This window comes from Aulonocara sp. 'chitande type north' Nkhata Bay, linkage group LG3 (genome assembly GCF_057382095.1).
Source record: "Aulonocara sp. 'chitande type north' Nkhata Bay isolate Kocher_YH1m ecotype deep benthic linkage group LG3, A_spYH_male_GT1.1, whole genome shotgun sequence".
Classification (NCBI taxonomy): Eukaryota; Metazoa; Chordata; class Actinopteri; order Cichliformes; family Cichlidae; genus Aulonocara; species Aulonocara sp. 'chitande type north' Nkhata Bay.
In genome coordinates, this window is record NC_141346.1 from 7,139,511 (window position 1) to 7,164,293 (window position 24,783).

Consider the following 24,783-nt stretch of genomic DNA (forward strand, 5'->3'; position numbering starts at 1 on the left):
TGGTGAGTATGGATACATGCTCCTCTAAGATCCATGAAATGACATGTGGTGTGCCTCAAGGGTCGGTTCTAGGCCCTGTACTTTTTAATTTGTATATGCTCCCTCTCGGCAGTGTCATCAGGAGGCATGGAGTGAACTTCCACAGTTACGCTGATGACACGCAGCTGTACATCTCCATGTCTCCTGATGACACCAGACCAATGGATGCCCTTTTTAACTGTATTTTAGATATAAGATCTTGGATGGCAGAAAACTTTTTACAGCTTAACCAGGACAAAACTGAAGTTTTAATTGTCGGTCCTGAGGCTCAGAGAGAGAAACTCTTGTCTAAATTAGAGGCATTTTCACTATGTCCTTCGCTACAAGTGAAAAACCTGGGTGTTATTTTTGACTCTGAGCTTGGTTTTATCCCACATGTTAAACATGTAACTAAAATTGGATTTTATCATCTAAAAAATATAGCCAGAGTCCGCCCTATTCTCTCTCGGGCCAACACGGAGATGCTGATGCATGCTTTTATTACCAGTCGCATTGATTACTGTAATGCCCTGCTCTCTGGTCTTCCTAAGAAGAATATTTCAACTTTACAACTCTTGCAAAACTCAGCAGCTCGTGTGCTGACGAAGACCAGAGGGCGGGCCCACATTACACCGGTTTTAGAATCGCTGCACTGGCTCCCCGTGTGTTTCAGGATCGATTTTAAAGTTCTTTTATTGGTTTTTAAATGTCTTAATGGTCTTGTGCCTTCTTATCTCTCAGATCTGCTTTTACCATACGAACCCTCGCGGACCCTGAGGTCCTCTGGTACTGACCTTTTGATTGTCCCTAAAGTCAGGACACATACTCACGGAGAGGCAGCTTTTCAGTGGTATGGTCCTCGTCTGTGGAACAGCCTGCCGGAGGAGCTCAGGGCCGCAGAGAACGTACATGTTTTTAAGAACAGGCTCAAGACCCACCTTTTTAATTTAGCTTTTACTTAGCGTTTATTTATTTTTTATGCTTATTTATTCTATCCTATTATTCTATTATTAATTTAGGATTTACCTAATATTTCTTGATTTTATTCTTATTCATTTTTTAATCTTCTTACTCTATTTATATTTATATTTATATTGTATCCTGTTCTTATTTATTTTATCATTTTACCCTGTATATATCGTATTGCGTCATATCTCCAGTGTTTCCTCGGAGGGCGCTCTCTGCACCGGGGCTGTTATTGACCGTGGCTGCTGGTCTCTGGGGTCCTCTCAGCCTGGCTGGGGGGCTCCTTGGCCTCCCTCCTGCTGTGTGCCCAGCCTGGAGGCTGCGGTCTGTGACCGGCTCCCGGTGCAGACGGCTCTCTGTTATAATGTTTCCTCACTTGGCTCATGCGAGCCCAGCCCAATTTTTACTCTTTAAGTGTGCGCGTGTGTGTATGTGTGTGTGGGTGGGGGTGGGGGGATATATGTGTATTGAGAGTGTGGGGAGTGAGTTGGAGGGTGGGGTGGGCTGCTTTTAACTATGTAAAGCACTTTGTGCTACATTTTTTCTGTATGAAAAGTGCTTTATAAATAAAGATTGATTGATTGATTGATTGATTGATTGACTAGCCTTGACCCCATCGACCCCCCTTTGGCCGGCTTAACTGCCTGAGGTATCCCCGGGGCAAAAATGTCTTGCTGGTCCCATCAATTATACCTGTCAGTTTCATCAATTCCCCGCACGCCCAGAAAGTACATGATCTGAAACGATTAAGTCTATCAATAGGTCAGCTGATCGATAAAAAAAACTGTACAGGTACAAGCTTCTCAAATGGGATTATGACAGTTTCCCAGGTTTCAGTGACATCATCGGGATTCTGATTTACAGTTTCACTACTGTTAGAAAAGAAAAAGAGAAAAAAAAAAGAAGAAAAAAAATAAAAAAAGAAGAGGAAAGAAAAAGATAGAAAAGAAAAAAGAGAGAAAAAAGAAAAAAAAGAGAAGAAAAAAAAGAGAGAGAAAAAAAAAAAGAATTAGTGTGAAATATTTAGAAACTTTGTGACAGGACATGACAGGGAAACTATTTTACGCTGATTATTCTTGCAGAAGTTTCCTTCACTGAGTATCCAAGCAGTCACAATAAGTTGGATATGTGTTCATGTTCATGACCTCGCTTCGCGCCTCCGCACAGATAAAGACCTGATTCTAGTTTCCAGTCTGCTGGGCTCCAGGTGACATAGGCTTCATTAACAGAGTGCGAGAGAGGGTCTCTGCAGACACCCACAGGCTCAGCGTCACGACCACACTCGCCCATAATGCTGCTCACATGTGCAGAAGCTGTTTCTTTATCCTCCAGCTCCAAAGAGCTTTGCACAGAGCACCCGAAACCAGCAGCAGGAAGTTATTCAGTCTTATATTGAAATCATCACCTGGTGTTTCATTTTTCTCTGATTTCTTTTTTATTATTATGGTTAAATAATAAAATTCTTCTTTGATTATTACATTTGTACACATCTGTGGAAATGTCTCTGGACTCTCCTCAGCAGTAGATTTACAGCTTTAAACAGAGAAACGTTTATTTCCCCAGAGATTGTTAAAATAAAAATCCTTATTCTAAACATTAAGATTTAAGATCTATGGTTCCCATGGTAACAACCTTCACCTCTAAGGGTTGAATAAATGTCTTGGATTGCTCTCAGGATCTGATGAGCTTCAGTCTCCACCAAAAATCTACGGAGCAGAAACTACAAATAGAATTTATCTGATGTCAGTATCAGGATGAAACTGAGGCCAACCTGGAAATTCTTATTTTCATGTCTTTTCATTTAGTTGAACAATATACAGAATCATTTCTAATGATTTAAATGTTGAAATGAATGTAACAGAGAAATAAAGGGATGACTAATGAAAGTGTCCTGTGAACTGAAGCTGTGCTGACACACTGAGGACAGACAGGACTCTGCATGCTGCGTTTACTGTCTGCTCAGGAAAGCAGAGCACCGCTGCACACAGAAGGGTTACTGTCTGCTGTATTCATCACAAAACACTTATATCAAAATAATTTATTTCATTGAAATAAATTTGAGTTTATTTCAAATTTTTGTATATTATCATTTCACAATAACCATTTACTGGCTCTTAAAAATTAAGAAATATAGCTGCAGTTTGAAATGAGGTCATACTTATTTCATCAGACATTTGAATATATTTCTCATGTTTTAAATTATAAATAACACTTCTTTAAAAAGGTCCCAGTCAGCTTTCAGAGAGCTCACGCTGGGTCTGTGCAGCTGCACATGGCAGACTGCCACAGATCACCTCTGAGGAAAGAGGAGGTCGTTGAGCTTCCTCATAGTTTCACACCTGTTGATGAACTTTGTGTCGGCCAAAGTTCATCAACAGGTGTGAACCTATTAATTTCTGCTCTTCAATAGAGAAGAGATTTAAACTGTCACAAATTATGCCAGTTGCAAAGCACTGAGTAAAATGTTGGGACACACCTTCTCATTTAATGTTTTTCTAGGCTTTTTACCTCCTCTATGCTTCGTGGTGGGAACCATGCATGTAGAAACCATCTGTTCATATTCTCTGTGTCGCACAAAAACACCTGAGTTGATGTGAAGACTGAAGGTTTCTCCTGGTTGGGTTTGATTCTCATCCAGGTGTCTCTGGAACAGAAACCTGGGACCCTACAGAGTGCAATGATAGGTTACTACTACTTGGAGCATGCACACAAAATATAGTTAGGTACATACTGCATATGACTCCGTGGTTTCTTAAAGTTCCCGTAGCCATCAAGCTTTCAGTGTATTTCAGTCTCACATGTTGAACAGGTTTGAAAGGTTTTGCTCTTCAGTTTTTTTAATCTCGGTTTTGTTTTTACATTTCAGATTTAGTGTGTGGAGCCAAACCTCATGGCAGACTGACAAAGACAACACCTAAGAAAGGGGAGACTGTTGAGTTTCCTCATAGTTTCACACCTGTTGATCAACTTTCTGTCAATCTTCAAATCCCTGCAGCTGTGTCAGCTGATCATATCCTGTCCTGTGATTGGCTGAGCTTCAGGCCTTCTCTCAGTCAAACTGGAAACAGGGATTGAGACAGTGTGAGGGTTTCTGGAGTGCCACAGTGCTGTAATGAATACTGTAGTGGAAGAAGTTCTTTCACACTCTTCATCCTGCTTTATGTCCATGATCTGCATGGAAACACGTCTATGGAGAGGAAATCCAGCTGCTGAGGGTCACATCTGCATCATTGTGTGTGAGATCTTTGATCTGTGATCAAACATGAAGATGTTTGTGGTGTTTGTGATCCTCCTGCACGGTAAGTACACCTTCCTCTCTCTGCTCTCATCATCAGCTTTTCTTTCATCTCTCTCTCTTTAATGTGTTGAAGTGCAGCAGGAGGAGATTTCCATCAAACACTGGATTCTGATTCAGATCAAACTAACAATCCAAAGCAGCAACTTTCAAATCTCTGGATTCTTCTTGGTGGTTTCCAGATGAGCTCATGTTACAATCAGCTGCTGTGTGTGTTGTGCAGATCTCTCACCCTGCAGGCAGTCTTTGTCCTTTAAGCCTGGATCCTCTACCAGAGGCCTGGGAGCTTGAGGGTCCTGCGCAGTATCTTAGCTGTTCCTAGGACTGCGCTCTTCTGGACAGAGATCTCCGATGTTGTTCCTGGGATCTGCTGGAGCCACTCGCCTAGCTTGGGAGTCACCAGATCTACTCCTTCTATTACCACTGGGACCACTGTTACCTTCACCCTCCACATCTTCTCGAGCTCTTCTCTGAGCCCTTGGTACTTCTCAGGCTTTTCGTGTTCCTTCTTCCTGATGTTGCTGTCATTTGCTATCACTACATCGATCACTATGGCTGTTTTCTTCTGTTTGTCTACCACTACTATGTCTGGTTGGTTAGCCACCGCGATTTTGTCCGTCTGTACCTGGAAGTCCCAGAGGATCTTAGCTTGGTCATTCGCCACCACCCTTGGGGTGGTCTCCCATTTTGACCTCGGGATTTCCAGGCCGTACTCATCACAGATATTTCATCCGCTTGATGTCATCCATGTAAAGGAGGTGGCTGATGATTGCTCCACTCTGTAGTTGGTATCCACAGCCCGTCTTGTGTCTTGTCACTGATCTCACTGAGGGAGTTTTGGTCTTTGCAGAACACCAGTGGACAGAGCGTCTCCTTGGTAGATCCCACACTTGATGGTAACTTGTATTATTTCCTTGAAGTTGGCCTCTCGTGTTGTTTGCCACATTCCCACTGAATTCCTCATAGACTCTTAGGGTCCTGTTAATCTTGTGCAGTTGTAGACATTCCTGGATCAAAGTGTGGGGCACTGAGTCATAGGCTTTCTTGTAGTCAATCCAGGTTTTGCACAGGTTTGTCATTCTGGTGTTACAGTCTCGAATGACTGCTCTATCTTCCAGCTGCTGGTGTTTTAGTTTTCTTGCCAGTCCCTTTCTGTGGCCCGCTCATGTACTGAGCCATGTGCCTGTTCATCTTAGCCGCTATGATGCCTGACAGGAGCTTCCATGTAGTATGTAGTACTGAGGCAGGTTATTGGCTGGTAGTTGGATGGGACCAGTCCCTTCTGGTGATCCTTGGGGACTGTCTGGCCTTCAGTTAGCCAGCCACTCAGGGAGTGCAGCTTCTTTAGCAAGTCTGCATGAATCATGACAAGGCTTGATGCTGTCTGATTCTTCATGTTGGATAGCCTTTCCTGGTTGCCTGCCACAGTGATGGTTACTTGTCACAGGTATGGGCAGCTTGCTGTATTTCTAAGCCATCCCTTTTTTCATCATGCCCTTCTGCCGCTCAGATAGTTGGCTAACTAGTGTCTGATAAATATTCAAAATCAGTAGTTTATATATCAGCCCTTCTTCACAATTGGCAATACCATACATAGTCAGAGAATAGCATTAGGTTGCAATTGTGCATTAATTGATATTTGTATAATTAACTGCTTGCTCAGTAAAAAGTAAGTCATTAATTTTAAGAAGAGATTAATGTTTAGCTTAAAGGCAATGAAGTGAAGATGCTGCTGAGTTTACAGAATAATGTAGGCAGACCAGGAACCGAGACCTCTGCCATTTTCTGCAGATAACCCGCAGAAAATGGTTGGATGGATACCTGGTCATTTCTTTATGTTTAGGTTGTATTTGAGTGCAACACTTGTCTCTCTGGTGTCTGCAGTTGTGTGTTGGAGACCAGCTTTTGCATGCTGGGGCAAACTTTCTTTTTCCTTGTGTGTCCTTCCAGCTTTCCAGCATGTTTTTGCTGTGGTCGTGGAGGTGAATGAAGGTGCACTTTCTGTCTTGCTGCCTTGCCAGTACACAGGTGTCATGCCTGAGGACCCTATGTTGATGTGGACTCGCAATGATATTGATCCAAAATTTGTCCATGTGCAAGAAGAAGAAGGTCCAAATCTTGAAGAGCGAAACCAGCGTTACAGTGGACGTACATCAGTGAGGCCTGATGGTCTGGAAATGAAAGACTTCAGCCTCACTTTGACAAAACCCAAACTGACTGATAGTGGCAACTACACCTGCTCCATCAGTAATGGAAGGAATGAACGAAAACTGACAGACGTACAGCTGCATGTCAAAGGTCAGCAGTCCAGTCTAACATCTTAAATAATAAAGCTGAATTATTTCTTCAGAATCTGAGAAGTAGAAGCAGAAATATGCAAAAAACTAAGAAACCAGGAAGAGGGGGGGGGGGGGGGGGTGAGTGTTTGGAGATGCCTAACGGCTTTATACTTCATACTTTTTACACTTATGTTATTCTTTCCAGTTATTTTTTACGCCTCTTAAATGTTTGAGTATGTATAAAAATGACTTATTTATAAACGGTTAATGAAAATGTTGTTAAATTCCTGTAAAGGTTGTACACTGCAATTACTCCATCATACTTATTACAAAGATTTAAAATATGATTTTTGTCCAACAGATGATGGAACTCACTCAATGCTAACAGTATCACTGCTGCTGCTTCTCTAGTTTATATTGTTATCTACTGTCCTTTCAGACCAGCAGGTGGAGGTGAAGGTGGAGGAAAGGTCAGAGTCTGTTCTCCTGCCCTGCAAAACAAAACCTGACCTGCCTGAGAATGCAGCAGTGGAGTGGACTCGCTCTGACCGTGAACTCATGATGGTCCATGTGTATGTAAACAGAAGTGACCATCTTACAAAACAGGACAACCTTTACTGTGGTCGCACAAAGATGAATGAAGACCTGCTGAGAACTGGAGACCTCAGTCTGACCCTGGAATACCCCACAGAGAGAGACAGTGGAGGATACATCTGCACCATCTACAGGGACAAAGACATCCTGAGACAGAAAGTAGTGCTGCAGGTCAAAGGTCAGTGTTGTAGATAAACAACAGAGGTCTGTGGTAAAAATTATAATTCAAAAGTCATATCTTTCTTTTCTTTTTTTTCTTTACCTTTGTTTATTTCTCCACAGAACAATTTCCAGCTTGGGCAGCAGCTGTCGTGGTCCTCCTGGTTCTCCTTCTTCTCCTGATTCTTGTTGTTGTTTCTGGAGGTCTTTTATTTCATTTTCGGCACTATTTCATGCCAGGTGAGCTTCAGATGTTCAGGCACATGAGATCTTCATGGTTTCTGTGCTGATGTGTGTGAGACATGGCCGACTGTGGAGGCTCAGTCTGTCTGTTCTTCTTCATCCAACATGTCTGCAGCGCTTTACAGGACACTGCAGACACTACCAAAGAACAAGTCAGGAACACATCAGGAACAAACTGAGACACAATCTGACTGAGACTAGAAGAGAAGGAGGGACAGGGAGGTCATGTGACCATCACAGCTGCTGCTGATGTCATCATGTTGTGCTTTGTTGTCCTCTAAGGTTACAAGGTGGAGGTGGATTCAGGGGTGGAGTCTGTCCAGCTGCCCTGCAAAACCACAGTTCGCCTGACTGAAGATACCAAAGTTGAGTGGACAAATATTAGTGGGAAGGTCCACGTGTATGAGAACGGCTCTGACCGGCCTGAAGAACAGAACAGTTGTTATCGAGACCGCACGAAAATGAAGAAAAATCTGCTGAAAACTGGAGACCTCACTCTGACCCTGAAACACCCCACAGACAAAGACTCAAACAACTACACCTGCACCATCTACAGCAGGGAGGGAAGCATCCTGATGAGGAAACAAGTGGAGCTCCATGTCAGAGGTCAGCCTCATCACGATGATGGGTTCATTAGCAGTGAGGCAGCTATGTCAGTCCCCATAGATGGAGAGTAGTACTACTACTACTACTACTACTACTACTACTACTACTACTAGTAGTAGTAGTAGTAGTATTTAAAAGTAAAATAGGAAACAACCACCCTCTACTTTCAAGATTAGGCTTAAACCTTTCCTTTCTGATAACGCTGGATCAGGTGACCCTGAATCCCTCCTTCGTCCTGGTTTGTGGGGGATTTCATCTGATGTGCTTAGAACTTTTCCACTTGTTTCACTCCCACTGGAATCAGTCAAATATGTTTTCACCATAAGTATTTCACTTCATCTGATTAAAGACGATGTGCTCAGTGCTGCTGCTGTCTGTTCGGCTCATGCTGTGTTTGTTGTTCTCTCAGTCCTGCAGGTGGAGGTTGAATCAGGGGTGGAGTCTGTCCAGCTGCCCTGCAAATCTACAGCTCATCTGCCTGAAAATTGTAAAGTGGAGTGGATGGATGGTGATGAAGATGAGGTCCACGTGTATCAGAACGGCTCTGACCAGCCTGAAGAACAGGACCAGGTTTACAGAGACCGAACGAAGATAAATGAAGACCTGCTGAAAACTGGAGACCTCAGTCTGACCCTGAAACACCCCACAGATGATGACAGAGGCATCTACACCTGCACCGTCTACAGGGAGGGAAACATCCTGCTGAAGAAACAAGTGGAGCTGAAAGTCAGAGGTCAGTGCTGTAGATACAGTTAGCAAACTAGCTAACCCTCTGATGACAGGGAAGGAGGGTGGGTGACCTTTCTCTCCTGCCACTCATCCAGGGGTACACTGAAGTACTCCCAAGCAAGCTCTTCCCAATAGGACTCATGCACAATTCCTGACTTTGGCACTACCATCACAGCCAAATCAACAGCTTTGCTTTCACACTCAGCTCTCTCTTTGTCACAACTGCCTGATACAGTGTCCACATCACTCCAGACGTGGCACCAGTCAGTCTTTTCCTATTTCTCTCATGAACAGAACCCACAAATACAATTCATCCCTGACCCACAGTGGGTACTCCACCATTATCCAGGTGGGAATCGTCTCAGCTTGTACACAGTGTTAACAGAGCCCCACTGTGCCCTCTGGGGTCACCTAATGATTTGCATAATGAGTCCCACTGTGGTAAGGACCCGCCACTGGATTTCATGGACTATAGGTTATTTTTATTTTTCGTTTTCACAACTGTGGTTTAAAGTTCCAACACCAGTCACGTAGGAACAGCTGCTTGGAATGAGTTTCTGTATTTACCCGAGAAATCTGCCAACTTATCTAACTTTACCAAGCAGTAGTAGTGGAGAAGGGGGCATGCTGCAGCTCAGAATGATGCCCCCACACTGATGAGTCTATCCCAGTTACCATAGCCTGAAATGCAGGCTACACCCTCTAGATATCTTTAATAAATATATATTTTTTGTTTATGTAAACTTTTTGTGTGGACTCAGCACATTGTGCCAGTTCGTGACATGCCAGGGAATTGAAGGCTGTCAGCATCAGTCGAACAATGACAGCTCGGTGAATGGCTGGACAAGCCCCGTGGGTCAAGGCCTGAGCAGGTTAAGTGTTCTCAGAGGAGCAGTGGTGTGCCTCATTCAGTCCAGGTTTCTGGACTTCTGCTATCATCAATATGCATATAGTAGAGATCACGGAAATATTTTACTGCTACTATTCATAACCATCATCATTACCATTACATTAATTATCATTTCATCAAAGCATTTATTCAATAGATTACACATGTTCTTAGTTAAGATTATTACACCTATCACAGAGAGCTTCTGTCTGGTAAAAGGCCAGAAGCGTCAACGGGCGGGTTGAGGCCGAGTGCATTTTGAGGTCGAGACACACACACAAACAGTAGTTAGACTCATGATTAGGTAAGACTTCAAATAATAGTTGCAAAAGCTGGTGATTGCGAAATTGTGTCTGCCTAAGGGACAGTTTGTTCCAGGAGATAAACAGAGTTAGAAGATTACCGGGAAGCGCCTGGCCTGCAGACGGAGAAGATGTCCTTTTAAATGTGTCAAAAGTCGTCAACAGAATGTGTGTGTTTTTCAAACTCGTGTATGTATTGTATCTTCTTGACGCATGACGGGGGCATGACGGGGGCATCCTCGCAGTCATTGTTAGTTCAGTCTAGATCTCGATTGAAATCTAGAGGCGATCGATCGTTTGCTGTTGCTGCACCTGTGTTATGGAACAGCCTCCCGATTGGCATCCGGGAGTCTGATTCCATTTACTCCTTTAAAGCACGGCTTAAAACTTATCTTTTTAAACTTGCCTTCACTACTTGTTAAATGTTGACTTGTTAGCTGCGATTCATTGCATTTATTTTTATTATTTCTTTCTTTCTTGTTGTTCTCTATCATGGCGGCATAGAGTCTGTTTAACCTATGTGCTGCAGTCTATTCTATTAGTGGCTCTTATCTGTGAACATTGTCTGCTGTTCTTATTAATTTGATATTAATGCTCTTAACTGTATTATTTTATTTATTTATTTTTTTTTAAATTTTTTTCTTTTATGTAAAGCACTTTGGTATGCCTAGGCTTTTAATGTGCTCTATAAATAAAGGTTGTTGTTGTTGTTGTATTAAAATGCCCTGATGTTATAAAACAGTTTATTGTGCAGTTTTGAGGTGAGATTGATGCTGATGGTGCAGTGTTCATCTCCCCACGCGTGTGTTCATTAAAATCATTGTTTGACTGAAGCTCTTCTGGACCATTATTGTTTTTGTGCTCACCCTCAATATTTGAACCCGTTTTTAACAATAACTTATAAACTGCTCTTAGTCTGGCCCCTCACCCAGGACCAGTCTCTCTTAGTTTCCCTGAACCACCTTCCTTGGTTCAAGAAAACATTACATTACATTACATTTAACATTTCCTGCAATGGACACCTTGACTCCCCTTCAAAGAAAGCTTTGACTCTGACCAGTTGACTTTAAGAAGCAGCCAGATCTGCTCAGGATTAAACAAACAGAAAATGACAATTCTGTCTCCATCATCATCTGTTACTGTCTGTGCAGCTCATGTTGTGTTTATTGTCCTCTTAGTCTGTCAGGTGGAGGTGGAATCAGGGGTGGAGTCTGTCCAGTTACTTTGCAAAACCACAGGAAACCTCCCTGAAGATGCTAAGGCGGAGTGGATGGACAGTGATACCGATAAGGTCCACGTGTATGAGAACAGCTCTGACCAGCCTCACAAACAGCACCAGGTTTACAGAGGCCGAACGAAGATGAATGAAGACCTGCTGAAAACTGGAGACCTCAGTCTGACCCTGAAACACCCCACAGGCTGTGACACAAACACCTACACCTGCACCGTCTACAGCAGGGAGGGAAACATCCTGCTGAAGAAACAAGTGGAGCTGAAATTTAGAGGTCAGTGCTGTAGATACAGGTCAAAGGTCAGATGTTGTAATCTTCTTATCTGTTTCCTGTCAGTTAAATAGTTGTGATCAGTACTGATGAGAAGTTAAAGGTCACATGGTAAAAGGAAGTCCATCACAGACAGTGGGTAACATCTCTGTTATAGACAAAGAGTCATCAGTCATCATCCTGTCCGTACAGCTGACAACATGAAGCTGTTTGTAGAGCTCTCACACCAGTTAAAGAGCCAGTCCAGCTGTGACAGCCAGATGTTACTGCAGCAAAATACACATACATGAAAGGATCAGGTGCAAATATGTGGAGGGAAATTCACACTTTATCTCCACATGTTATCACAAGATTAGTTTAAAAAACATTTTTATAAAGAAGTGACCAAATTGAAAATGCAGCAGGAGAACTGAGACACTGTAACTGCTTCTCAAAACAAAGGACAAATAAATCTAATCAATGTTTCTTGATCTTAATGTGATGTTCTATGAAAAATGAAATAAGCAACAAGTCTTCTCAGTGATGACTCCTCAAAGATCTCCTGTTACCTTCTGATCAGATCTGCTTCTTTCCTTTAGCTTTCTCTACAACTGTGACACCTGCTGCTCTCTGTACAGCTCATGTTGTGTTTGTTGTCCTCTCAGTCTGTCAGGTGGAGGTGGAGGAGGGGGCGGAGTCTGTCCAGCTGCCCTTTAAAACCACACAAAACCTGCCTGAAGATGCTGAGGTGGAGTGGAAGAACGGGTTTTACAGGAAGGTCCACATATATCGGAACGGCTCTGACCAGCCTGAAGAACAGAACCAGGTTTACAGAGACCGAACGAAGATGAATGAAGACCTGCTGAAAACTGGAGACCTCAGTCTGACCCTGAAACAGCCCACAGAGAGAGACAGTGGGAGGTACAGCTGTGTGGTTAGAAGGAAGGGAAACATCCACAGAGGCAAAACTGTGCTGCTGAAAATCAAAGGTTTGTTGGTTTGTTTGTTTTTTGTTTATTTATTTGTTTGTCCCTGTCTGACTGTCTTGTGTCTCCTCTGCAGGGAGAGTTCAGGTCCAGGATCAAACAGGGGACATCAGGAACAGAAGCAGCTCCATTGATCCGACTCCTCTGATGGCTGATCAATCAGTTTGATCTGTGTGTTCTTTGATTATTGATCAGTGATGTCAGAGTGGAGTCAGTGTGATGTTGTTGTTGTGTGTTTGAGACTTTTAGTGTCCATGAAGGTCTCTGCTGCCGTAGATCCTCTGAACTGTGACAGAGGTCTCACTCTGGAGGAAACTCTCAGCACTTTCCAGCAGCTCCTCCATCATGGAGGACATTCCCTCACTGTAAAAGGTGGAGGAGAGAGGAGAGGAAGCACAGGTGGATCCTCTGAGGAAGAGGAGCGTCCTACAAACCACGTGATCACATGACCAGAGGACAAGCATGTGCAGAAACACATTAACGTCAGCCTGTAAACACCTTTGTGAATGCCACTGTAGATACCGGCACGGACTCATCTGTGGTGCAGCTGAAGACATTTGAGTCATGTTGTGTTTGCAGAACATGAACATATCAGGAAAGACTTCTTTGTCTCTGCTGCCTTGAGAAAACCTGGAGGAAACAGTTGGTTATCAACCGTCTCCGTTAAACTTCTTGTCCTGTTACTTTTTTCAGCTTTAAATCTTTGTGAAATCCACATACTGCAGTCAGAGATGTTATCAGATGATAATGATGGTCACACTCAGAGTTCAGAGTTTAATTTTTGTAACCTGTCCCATTAAAAATTATGATGCTCGAACGTTCGTCTTCTCTGGCTTCTAACTGGATTTCTGGAGGTTATTTTAAACATCATCAGTGATAACTGTTTCCTCCTGAACAGAGTTCATCCTGAACATAATCTGATCACACAGGAAGCAGAACTGAGCTTCTGTGTGAGGGACGTTTGCTCGGAGTCATCGTGGTGATTCGAGCTGCCACAGGAAGTGCAGCTCTGCAGTTTCCTTTAATGAGTGATTGTTGTGTCAGAGGTGAAACTGACACAGCTCAGGTGGCAGCCTCACTGTGACTGTTTAACACTGTGTTTAGTATTTGTGGTGAACATGTTTGTCCTTTTAGCTTTGGACTACATGTTTTTATGTGATGTGTCACTTTTTCGTTTCTGTGTTTGGTTACTGAAGGACGAGCCAGCAGCGGTGTGGCCTCCCTGCTGGTGGTTTCCTCCCTCCATGTTTCCTTTACTCCACATCACTCTGAAAGGTTTCCTTTACTGTGCAGCTCCGAGTGTGAAGCTGAAGTGTTTTGTGTTCCTGCTGAGTTACTGCTCCATCCAGCCTCTTTACTTTCTCTGATTTAATGCTGATTTGTGGCCAACATGGTGCTGCAGTCTTTTTGTGTGTTGTGTTTGTTTTATTGCACTGCATATCTTTTAGATAAAGTATTTATATTATTGAAACATCTCTTTTGTCTGTGTGGATTTTGCAAACTTGTGTAATTTATATTATTGAAATGTTAAATCTTTCCTTGGATGACATCTAAACACCCGTGACCCCTCTGACCACACCAGGGTCGCAGCTTTCACCTCTTCCTGTCTCTCTGCAGCTCTGTGTTCATGTTCGTGTTCTAATCAGTGATTATACCCAAAGCACTTTAAACAACTTCACTCATTAATCCAAGCACTTTTTCCTCACCCTCTAACATCCACACTGTGATGCATCACGGAGCAACTTGGAGTTAGTGTCTTGCTGAAAGATATTTGCCATGCACACTGCAGGGAGTGAACCACCAGCCTTCCGAATAGCAGAGGACCTGCTCCACCACCTGAGCTACACCCCAACAGTGAGTCACATTCAGTGTGAGCAGCCAAACATGATGGCAGACTGCCACAGATCACTGCTGAGGAAAGAGGAGGCGTTCAGCTTCCTCATAGTTTCACACCTGCATGAAGCAGCCTCACCCTGACAGCTTCAAATCACTGTCAGCTGATCACTTCCTGTCCTGTGATTGGCTGAGCTTCAGGCCTTCTCTCAGTCAAACTGGAAACAGGGATTGAGACAGTGTGAGGGTTTGTGGAGTGCCACAGTGCTGTAATGAATACTGTAGTGGAAGAAGTTCTTTCACACTCTTCATCCTGGAGCTGCTTTATGTCCATGATTTGCATGGAAACACATCTATGGAGAGGAAATCCAGCTGCTGAGGGTCACATCTGCATCATTGTAGCCACAGTGGATGTTTCATGGTCAGGACTGGAGGCGGAGCTTTGTGCGTGTCAGGGTGAGGCCACAGCAGCCGCCTCCAACCTGAGCGCTCGGGCGTGAAACTACGAGGAAAGCCGACGTCCTCCTCTTTCCTCAGAAGTGATCTGTGGCCGGCCGGACTTCATTCCTCAAATTAACAAAGTGTGAAGCTGAACTCTGAGCTGTGACAGTGAAGCAGTGTGAGAGTGTCAGTAGATGATCAGCAGAGGAAAGTGAAGCTGCTGTGAGCTGATGTCCTGAAGGGCTTTTAAAGAGTCTCTGAGTTTGACAGGAACATGAAGATGTTTGTGGTGTTTGTGATCCTCCTGCACAGTAAGTACACCTTCCTCTCTCTGCTCTCATCATCAGCTTTTCTTTCATCTCTCTCTCTTTAATTTGTTGAAGTGCAGCAGGAGAGATCGTGCAGGTTTGTGCTTCCCGTCCTCTTTGAACTGAGCAGAAATTTTCCCGTGAATGCATCACAACATTCATTAACATTTCCCTTATAACTATGAGCATGTGTAACTACACTAACAGCAGAATACATCTACATTAAACATGTTCAGATTAAGCTGTGATTTCTTGCTCTAATCCACAGGTCACAGATAATTTGTTTGTCTGTTTATATGTCCTCAGTTTCCCAGCATGCCCTGGCTGTGTTGGTGGAGGTGAATGAGGGGGAAAGATCTGTCCTGCTGCCCTGTCAGTACTCAGGTTTACCACCTGTGGACCCCACAGTAACATGGACTCGCAACGATCTCAATCCCCAATCTGTCCACGTGAGACAAGAAGAAACCGATGATCTCAGAGGACAAAACCAGCGTTACACCGGGCGCACATCGATGAGGCCTGATGCTCTGGACTCTGGAGACTTCAGCCTCACTCTGAAAAACCTCCAGCTGACTGACAGCGGAAAATACACCTGCACACTCAGCAATGAAAGAAATAAAGTTAGAGTGGGAGATGTACAGCTGCAGGTCAAAGGTCAGCAGTACCGTGAAACTCTGCCTGTAAGAAGCTGAAACAGCAGAAATCAAACAAATCAATGTTCATCCAAAGTGTCCTGATAGTCGTAACAGTCTAACAGTCACGGCCATGTCGAGTTAAAGCACTGTAACATGCTGGGGCATTAATGATATCTCTTTACTGTTGTGAATTATAATTTTTTACCTTTTCTGGACAAACGTTAGTTCTAAAGATTGGTCCATTTTGAGTTCAGATCATTGAGTTCAGAAAATGTGGTTTTCATTTGAGGCCCTGTTCACCAAAAAGAGAAGGAAACTCTCAGGAATATTGGATTCAAATTCCCATAAAAAGATGATTTGTATTTGTTTGTTCGTGTGCAGAGCCTGCACTGATGACGTTTTCAGTAGGAAAAAGTAAAGCAAAGGAACAGAATTGAAGTTTTATGGGTGGTCACATAAAATATAAATATTTAAGCTTTTTTCCTGTTAAAAGGAACTTTTCCTTCTCACTGTCACCAAGTGCTTGCTTAGATAGCATTGTTGCAGAGTGACCTCAGGTCAAGGTTGTTGTAATTTCAGGCTCTTTGACATCAGTGCTTCAAATCTTTACGTTCACTGAAAAAGAGCAATAAAGTAAATGTAGCTTTGAAACAGGAAGCAGTTATTATTTAACTTTTATTGTTGAAAAGTATGGTTCTTGTATACAATCACAATTGGCAAAACATACCCAGATTAGATCAGTGCTACGACTCCTATTGTCTGCTTCTGCAGCTGATGTTGTGGTTTATTGTCCTCACAGACCAGCAAGTGGTGGTTAAAGTGGAGGAAGGCTCAGACTCCGTCATCCTGCCCTGCAAAACAACACCTGACCTGCCTGAGGACACCACAGTGGAGTGGACTCGCTCTGACCGAGAACTCATGATGATCCATGTGTATCCAAACAGAAGTGACCACCTTAAGAACCAGGACGACCTTTACTGTGGTCGCACAAAGATGAACAAAGACCTGCTGAGAACTGGAGACCTCAGTCTGACCCTGAAATACCCCACAGAGAGAGACGGTGGAGGATACATCTGCACCATCTACAGGGACAAAGACATCCTGAGACAGAAAGTAGTGCTGAAGGTCAAAGGTCAGTGATGATGCCACAGGTCAAAGGTCAGAGATGTAGATACAGGTCAGAGGTCATATTTTTATGTTTCTGTACAGAACCATTTCCATCCTGGGCGAAAGCTGTTCTTGTGCTCCTGTTTCTCCTGGTTCTTCTTGTGGTTTCTGGAGGTCTCATATATTATTTCCGGCACTATTTCATGTCAGGTGAGTGTCTCCTACTACACTACCCATAATGCCGATGGTCAGCAGGTGTCCTCTGGTGGCTCCTTGACTGTGGCTCACACAAACTTGTTCACAGCTGCTGCTGACGTCATCATGTTGTCCTTTGTTGTCCTCAAAGGTTACAAGGTGGAGGTGGATTCAGAGGTGGAGTCTGTCCAGCTGCCCTGCAAAACCACAGTTTGCCTGTCTAAAGACGCTAAAGTGGAGTGGAAGGACATGAAAGACAGGAAGGTCCACGTGTATGAGAACGGCTCTGACCAGCCTGGAGAACAGCACCAGGTTTACAAAGACCGAACTGTGATGAACAAAGACCTGCTGAAAACTGGAGACCTCAGTCTGACCCTGAAACATCCCAAAGACAGTGACACCTACACCTGCACCGTCTACAGCCGGAGGCAAAAGATTCTGATGAAGAAGGAAGTGCTGCTCACTGTCAGAGGTCAGTTCTGTAGATACAGGTCAAAGGTCAGATTCATTGTAATAGTGTGCCAAGTATCAGTTGGCTCAAAGCTCCTCCGTTCCTTCAATACACAGACTTTTTCATGTCCCATCTATAGTCGGTCATTTCTGAGACTGGAACCAGTCAGAACAGATTTTACTAGAAATATTTTAACTTATCCAGTCAACAAAAATCATTTTAGTGCTCATGCTGTCCTCACTAAAGTTTGTTTAGAGACAACATAATTTTAGCTATTGTTCCCAGCACCTTATCGTCAAAGAAACAGGCTGCTTGTTGTGATTCAACGATGGAAATAAATTCTCTCTCTCTTTTTGTACAACTGTACAAAGAAAAGGAATACAAAATACATAATACAGGCATGTTCCATTACACTGGGAGAATAACATTGCTCTAGTAAAAGATACTTTGTTGTCATCTCAGGTGATAAGGTGGAGGTGGATTCAGGGGTGGAGTCTGTCCAGCTGATCTGCAAAACCACAGTTTTCCTGCCTAAAGACGCTAAAGTGGAGTGGAAGGACATGAAAAACAGGAAGGTCCACGTGTATGAGAATGGCTCTGACCAGCCTGAAGAACAGCACCAGGTTTACAGAGACCGAACGAAGATGAATGAAGACCTGCTGAAAACTGGAGACCTCAGTCTGACCCTGAAACAGCCCACAGAGAGCGACACAAACACCTACACTTGTACCCTCTACAATCAGCAGGGAAACATCCTGATGAAGAAGGAAGTGCTGCTCACTGTCAGAGGTCAGTTCTGTAGATATAGGTCAAAGGTCAGTGTTTATTTAAAATGATCTGATTAGTTAAATGTCAAAGAATCTAACAGATGTAACCAGTTTGAACAGGTGACTGTTGTCATTTTTATATTATTAGCTTTAACAGTGTAGTCCCATCCCATCAGGTGTCAATTACCCACAAATAAAAATAAGAGCGTTTTCTTCTCTCTGCCTGCTTCTGCTCATCGTCATCAAATGTGTCCAGTCAGAATGGATTTTACTGGAAAAGTTATCCAGTCAAATAAAACATTCTCAATGCTGCTGCTCATGTCATCGTGTTGTGCTTTGTTTCTCTCAGTTCACAAGGTGGAGGTGGATTCAGGCAGGGAGTCTGTCCAGCTGCCCTGCAAAACCTTAGTTCAAGTGTCTAAAGACATTAAGGTGGTGTGGAAGGACAAATATGGAAAGGTCCACGTGTATGAGAACGGCTCTGACCGGCCTGAAGAACAGGAACAGGATTACAGAGGCCGAACGAAGATGAAAAAAGACCTGCTGAAACCTGGAGACCTCAGTCTGACCCTGAAATACCCCACAGAGAGAGACAACTCCACCTACACCTGCACCGTCTACAGCAGGGAGGGAAACATCCTGATGAAGAAAGAAGTGGAGCTGAAAGTCAGAGGTCAGTGGTGTAGTTACAGGTCTGAGGTTTGAATTTTGCTTTCTAAGTAGTTGTGATGAGTAGAAATAAAAAGCTAACTGAAGGCAAAACTGGTTCCCAGTGAAGGAGCCAAAGTGAACTGACTGATTATGGAATTTTAAAGTGGCCCTAAATTAATATGAAGATAAGAAGATAACTCTTTATTGTCATTGCACAGTCGCACAACACAACACGATACGACACATCACAACGCAACACAACACAGTATAATAACTTAGTAATAAAAAAGAAGAATACATGTATTTGTATTGCACTGTATATGCTGTGTGGGAGGAAAATAAATGATTATTTAAAGAAGAGCAAAGTGACTTGAGCCCCCTTCACAGTTGCCTGCCAACCTTCACATTTGGCAAAAAGTTCTTCAGTGACAAGAGCCCTCAATTTCCTGTCCCCAACAGAGAACTTATCCCCACCCCAGATTACTCTGAAAATAAGGCTAAACAATTTTATTCTCTTTTGTACAGCATTTTATTTTATTTTATTCTATTCTACTGTTTTTCGTAATTTTTGCTGCCCTTAACTTTGTATTGTCCGCTTTGTGCCGTGACCATACTGGGACTGATAAAGGTTTATCTTATCTTATCTATGCAAATAGTGCTTGAAGTAAGAACTTAAACTCAGACAGACACTCACCTAACTTAACTGGGAAGTTGTATTTTCCAAGGTAACATTATTCTAGACACCTACAAGTGAAATATTCAAAAATGAAATATTGCCAATTCCAAGCTTCCATTTTCTGAGATCACAGAAAGGCCACACTTGTTTTGTTTCCCTAAAAGTGCCACTGCACACTCACACCAGCTACAAAACCAACAAGGATGCCTGGCACTAGAGCTTCTTCTTCTTCTTCTTCAGTTTAACGGCAGCTTGCATCCAAAACTGTTGCATTACTGCCACCTCCTGGCTGTTAATCGTCCGTCATTCCTGAATCCTCAGATCCTCTTTGGCACTAGAGCTCACCTTTCTTTAGTCTTAAGTAGCTCTAATTGCTGATTAAAGTCAGCTGAACAAAACAGGGTGGTATCAAAGGCAGGAGAGACCCACATGAGGCCAGTTTTATAGGAGCTCCTGCAATGACTGCAACATTTTTCTTTAGCTTTTTCTGCATCTGTTAAACTGTCGAAACTAAGCAGCACAAGGTCACAAGAGGTCATGCTGTATATTTCTCATCCCCTCAGACTGTCATGTAGATGTAGAGGAGGGGGTGGAGTCTGCAAAGCTGCCTTTCCAAACCACAGCTGAGCTTCCTGAAAAGGCCACAGTGAAGTGGGAACGATATAAACCAGAATACATGATGGTGCACATGTGTCAGAGTGGATCTGACCAGCCTCACAAACAGCACCAGGTTTACAGAGACCGAACAAGAGTGAATGAAGACCTGCTGAAAACTGGAGACCTCAGTCTGACCCTGAAACAGCCCACAGAGAGAGACAGTGGAGAATACAGCTGTGTGGTCATCAGTGGGGACATCTGGAGGAAGAAAACAGTGCTGCTCACAGTCACAGGTTTGTTTGTGTCTTTACTCTGATATGTAAGTTAATGCACCGTTAAATGGTTGTTACGAGTTCATCTGCAGATTAATTAAAGAAAGAAACAATAATTTAACATAACTAATAGTGCAATCAAGAGACTCGTTGTCTCCTTCATTCCCGCCAGCAGACAATAGCATTTTCCAAACATGAAACCTCTCCAAAACAGCTTAAACTGTTGTCATGTTTAAGTTATAAGTTTGTGCTTTTCTGTCTTCTCAGTCCAAAAACTGGAGGTGGATTCAGGGGTGGAGCCTGTCAAGCTGCCTTTTAAAACCACAGGAAACCTGCCTGAAGATGCTAAAGTGGAGTGGAAGGGTAAATACGGAAAGGTCCACGTGTATGAGAACGGCTCTGACCGGCCTGAAGAACAGGACCAGGCTTACAGAGGCCGAACGGAGATGAATGAAGACCTGCTGAAAACTGGAGACCTCAGTCTTACCCTGAAACACCCCACAGATGGAGACACACAAGTCTACACCTGCACCGTCTACAGGGAGGGAAACATCCTGCTGAAGAAGGAAGTGCAGCTGAAAGTCAGAGGTCAGTGCTGTAGATACAGGTCAGAGGTTTGCATCATCTAATTTTCTGCTTCCAGTCAGTAGTGTATTTTGTATTAGTATCCACCCGTTCATTCTCTTATCCTTGTCAGGGTTATGGGGGGTTGGAGACCATCCAGCTACCACAGAGCGGACAGGTCACCTAACACATAGAGACAGACAGACGTTCATTCGCACTCACACCTTTGAGCAGTTTAGAATGACCAATGATCTAACGGCACTAACTGCATGGAGGAACCCGGAGAGAACCCACGCGGACATGGGAGTGGAATCAAACTCAGGACCTTCTTACTGTGAGGCCTGCTGTTAAATGATTTCTACTATATTCATTTAAAGCTGCCTGAGGGTAAAAGCGGTTTCCCACTGAAATGTCTCTGATTGAGTTTGGGGCCAAAGGGAGCTGACTGATGGTAGCATTTTAAAATGCTACCTCAAAAATGTATGCTAAAAAATATCTTACAAAAAATCTTTAACACTTTTTTGTTGAGACAAACTCATGAAAGCAGAGACGTTAAAGTTTGGTTATTGTGCTGTGAAAAAACTCGTTTCTCTTCTTGATTATTTTTCCATATTGGACGTTCGCCCCACTCAGATAATCAGTTTATAATATTAGATAAGGATAAGTTGACTAAATACAAAACACAGTTTTTAAATGATGATTTCATTTATTTTGGGCAAAAGATGATCCAAACCCACCTGTATGAAAACACATGTTTGGAAAGCTGAGTTCACTTTCACTATCCACACTCAGGTGTGGCCACATTATTGCCAGAATCAAGAAATTCACTAAATAGAAATCATCTGAAAACAGACCTGAAAAGCAACACATCAGGTCACTATTTACCACAAACCACAGATATTATCTACAAAAGGAGAAACTGTGGAACATGGTGAACCTTCCTATGAGCCGGCCAAAGTGACCCCAAAAGCTCAACAGCTCATTAACTCCAAAGAACTGCAGGCCTCACTTCCCAAAGGTGAGGTCAGAGTTCATGACCCCACTATAAGAAAGAGATTGAGCAAAAATGGCCTGCATGGCAGCATTTCAAGATAAAAACCACTGCTGAGCAAAAAGAAAAAGGTTTGCATCACATTTTCTGTGAAACATCAAACTCGGTAGAGGAATACGCTGATGAGACCAAAGCTGGACGTTTTGTAAGGTTTGAGTCCTCTTACATCTGCATCAGTCTAACAGCGTTTAACTAAGAGAACTCAGCAGCAGTCAGACATCCAGAACACAGCAGGAAGTTCACCTCTGAACAACTCAGAAAGACCAAAATGGAGGTACTGGAGCGCCCTAGTTGACTCCAGTCTCAGAGAGTAGCGCGTTACTGTAATCCGATTACAGTACGCGTACAGTAATTCTGCAGGTAGTGAAGCAAAATTCCTCCGCTGTGCTTTAATGACTCATCAAAAGTTATGAAAAACACTTAATTATGTTTATTTTCATGTTAGTTAAGGCAAGTTTGGATATCTCGGGCTTCACTATCACATAATATCATAATACATTTTATTTTATTAAAGACCCTCAAGGTCACTTTACATTAGTACAAGAAAATCATAATGAAGGGTATGCAATTTTGAATACATGAGTTTTAAGATGCGATTTAAAAGTGGTATTAAGTATATCAAATATATTAACCCTCTCAGGCTCAAATTAAGTTTTTGTTGCTGATGCACAAAAGAATACCTGCAGTGGTACTTCTGAGTAAAACAACTCATAAAATATGCATGTGGGTAATCGGGGTGTGAGCCTTTACTTGTTGCAAATCTGCAACGCCGGCCTGGAGAGGGTTAAAATATGTTTGATGAAGTGAAACTTTTAAGTGTGAACACAGGGTGACAGTGGGACATCAGTAGGGGTCAAACAGTTTTTCACATCACTATAATTTCTATTAGCAGTGCTTCTCTCCTGTGGATTTTTTTCCTCTGATGTTCAGGTAAAGATTTGTGTTTGTTTGAGCGACAGGTGTAGCTGAGACAGAATGATCATAGATCAAATTTGAGCTTTCAGTTTTTTTCCTAAACTCCTTAAAAAGTGATTATAAATCAGCGTGTGATCATTTGTAGAAGGTGGCTTATTTTAAGAGTTTCAGTCTGTATTTAAAGTTCATCACAGCACCAAAGCAGCACTGGTGAAAGATAAAAATGATCTTATTATGGTTTCTGAAAGTGGAGTCATCTCTGTGCTGGTCCTTATCGTAGCAACTGATGCTGCCGACCACAGCATTAGATTACAGATGCTAGAATGCAACATTTGTATTAAAGGAAATTGTCACGCCGCGGGCTGTGCAGGGCGGATTGGACTCAAACAGATTAAACACCGACACCGGATGAACGTGGCAAGAATTTATTACAACAAGTGAAAAAAACGTGAATACACACTAATATGAAGTTTAGTGGCTATATACAGGTGGAGTGAAATAGTGACTGAGTGAAAACTGTGATTAAAAACACTTGGGCTGGGGGAATATATACAAAGGTTAGGGCAGATGCACACACTGTGAGCTGGGACTGCTATGACTGACACAAAATGGTTGGCAAAAGTGACCAGCAACCAGACTGTGTAAGCGGTGACAGTTTGCAGGCGTGGTCTGTGGATTTAGCTGAAGACAGAGCAAAAGATTAGCACAAATACTAACAATCGGCAACAGACATGAACGGATTAGCACTAATGGTGATTAGCAGACGTTCAGGCGACGAGTGGTTGTGAGCGCTGGTCTTAAATATTGCCGACATAATCAGCCTCAGGTGCAGCTCCCAGGTGGAATGAAGGTCTCCACCCAGAGGAGGAGCCCTAGAGCACAGCAAACAAGCATGCCACTCACCTGGACCATGACAGGATATAGTTTAAATTATAGACTTCTGACAGATTCCAATATGTCCATGTGTGTGAGCAGTCTTCTTCACACATTAAAGTGTGTGGTGGAATCAAGACTGTTTATGTCACGCATCCCACCCCTAAGAAATATTATAAAACACTGCATAAAGGTCATGAAGGCCTGGATGACCTCTTCCTGTTTACAAATTCAGAGAAACTGAAGTTATTACATTTGGACCTCACACTCTCAGAAACATGGTTTTGGATACAATAATTACTTTTGATAGCATTACCTGTTTCTGCGTGTAACCTTTCAGTCAGTGTTGGGAAATGGAGGCAGGTGTGTTCATGAATGATCAGGCTCCATTATATCTTCGAAACCTTACAGTATCGTATTACCACACTCAGGTTTATGGGGACCGGTCCGGGGTAGATGCAGACTAGTCAACAGTCCAGCGATGAGTAGCACAGAACCGCTCTCTTAAATAGAGCTCAGGATCCTGAAAATCAGTGATTGAGAACAGGTGTGTGGGCCAGAGGCGCGAGCCCCTGATGAGCACCGCCCAGGCAGAGGAGCGAGAGACAACACATAAAAACCCCCAAAACAAAACACATTGCCCAGTGCAGGGACCATACCAGCAGGCTAACATGTGATTCCCAGAGTTTCTAAAAGTGGAAGACAACGTTTAGTTGTAAATGAATATGAACTTCCACTGCCTGTCTGCTTCACTTTGTGGCCTCGTAAAGAACAACTAATATGTTCAACTAATCTGAACATATTAGTTGTAAAGTCTCTCTCCCATTAAATCGGCTGTCAGTTTGCATTCAGGACACAAGGGTGTTTTTTTTTTAAAGACTGGATTTGAACTGAATTAAA

General features: G+C 43.0%; 2 protein-coding genes across 5 annotated transcripts in view; both read left to right on the top strand.

The window, feature by feature from the left end:
- The window catches only part of LOC147333733 (butyrophilin-like protein 2), a 38,064-nt gene extending 25,349 nt beyond the window's left edge, over positions 1 to 12,715 (top strand). Inside the window, exons 1-9 of one of the 3 annotated variants that reach the window (XM_086268585.1) lie at positions 4,001 to 4,283; positions 6,230 to 6,577; positions 6,998 to 7,330; positions 7,435 to 7,551; positions 7,837 to 8,160; positions 8,570 to 8,893; positions 11,259 to 11,585; positions 12,227 to 12,550; positions 12,624 to 12,715. In XM_086268585.1, the coding sequence (XP_086124711.1) occupies positions 4,247 to 4,283; positions 6,230 to 6,577; positions 6,998 to 7,330; positions 7,435 to 7,551; positions 7,837 to 8,160; positions 8,570 to 8,893; positions 11,259 to 11,585; positions 12,227 to 12,550; positions 12,624 to 12,715 (2,226 nt within the window). In that variant the 5' untranslated portion in view covers positions 4,001 to 4,246. Of the gene's footprint in view, positions 1 to 4,000; positions 4,284 to 6,229; positions 6,578 to 6,997; positions 7,331 to 7,434; positions 7,552 to 7,836; positions 8,161 to 8,569; positions 8,894 to 11,258; positions 11,586 to 12,226 lie in introns of those variants that run through there. The other 2 variants (XM_086268579.1, XM_086268610.1) reach the window with 2 other exon arrangements.
- Positions 12,716 to 14,966: 2,251 nt separating this feature from the next.
- The window catches only part of LOC147333734 (uncharacterized), a 28,038-nt gene continuing 18,221 nt past the window's right edge, over positions 14,967 to 24,783 (top strand). For both annotated transcript variants that reach the window (XM_086268511.1, XM_086268495.1), the window contains exons 1-9: positions 14,967 to 15,132; positions 15,436 to 15,783; positions 16,564 to 16,896; positions 16,974 to 17,081; positions 17,218 to 17,538; positions 17,980 to 18,306; positions 18,634 to 18,957; positions 20,175 to 20,501; positions 20,748 to 21,068. In XM_086268511.1, coding sequence (XP_086124637.1) covers positions 15,096 to 15,132; positions 15,436 to 15,783; positions 16,564 to 16,896; positions 16,974 to 17,081; positions 17,218 to 17,538; positions 17,980 to 18,306; positions 18,634 to 18,957; positions 20,175 to 20,501; positions 20,748 to 21,068 — 2,446 coding nt within the window. In that variant the 5' untranslated portion in view covers positions 14,967 to 15,095. The remainder of the gene's footprint in view (positions 15,133 to 15,435; positions 15,784 to 16,563; positions 16,897 to 16,973; positions 17,082 to 17,217; positions 17,539 to 17,979; positions 18,307 to 18,633; positions 18,958 to 20,174; positions 20,502 to 20,747; positions 21,069 to 24,783) is intronic.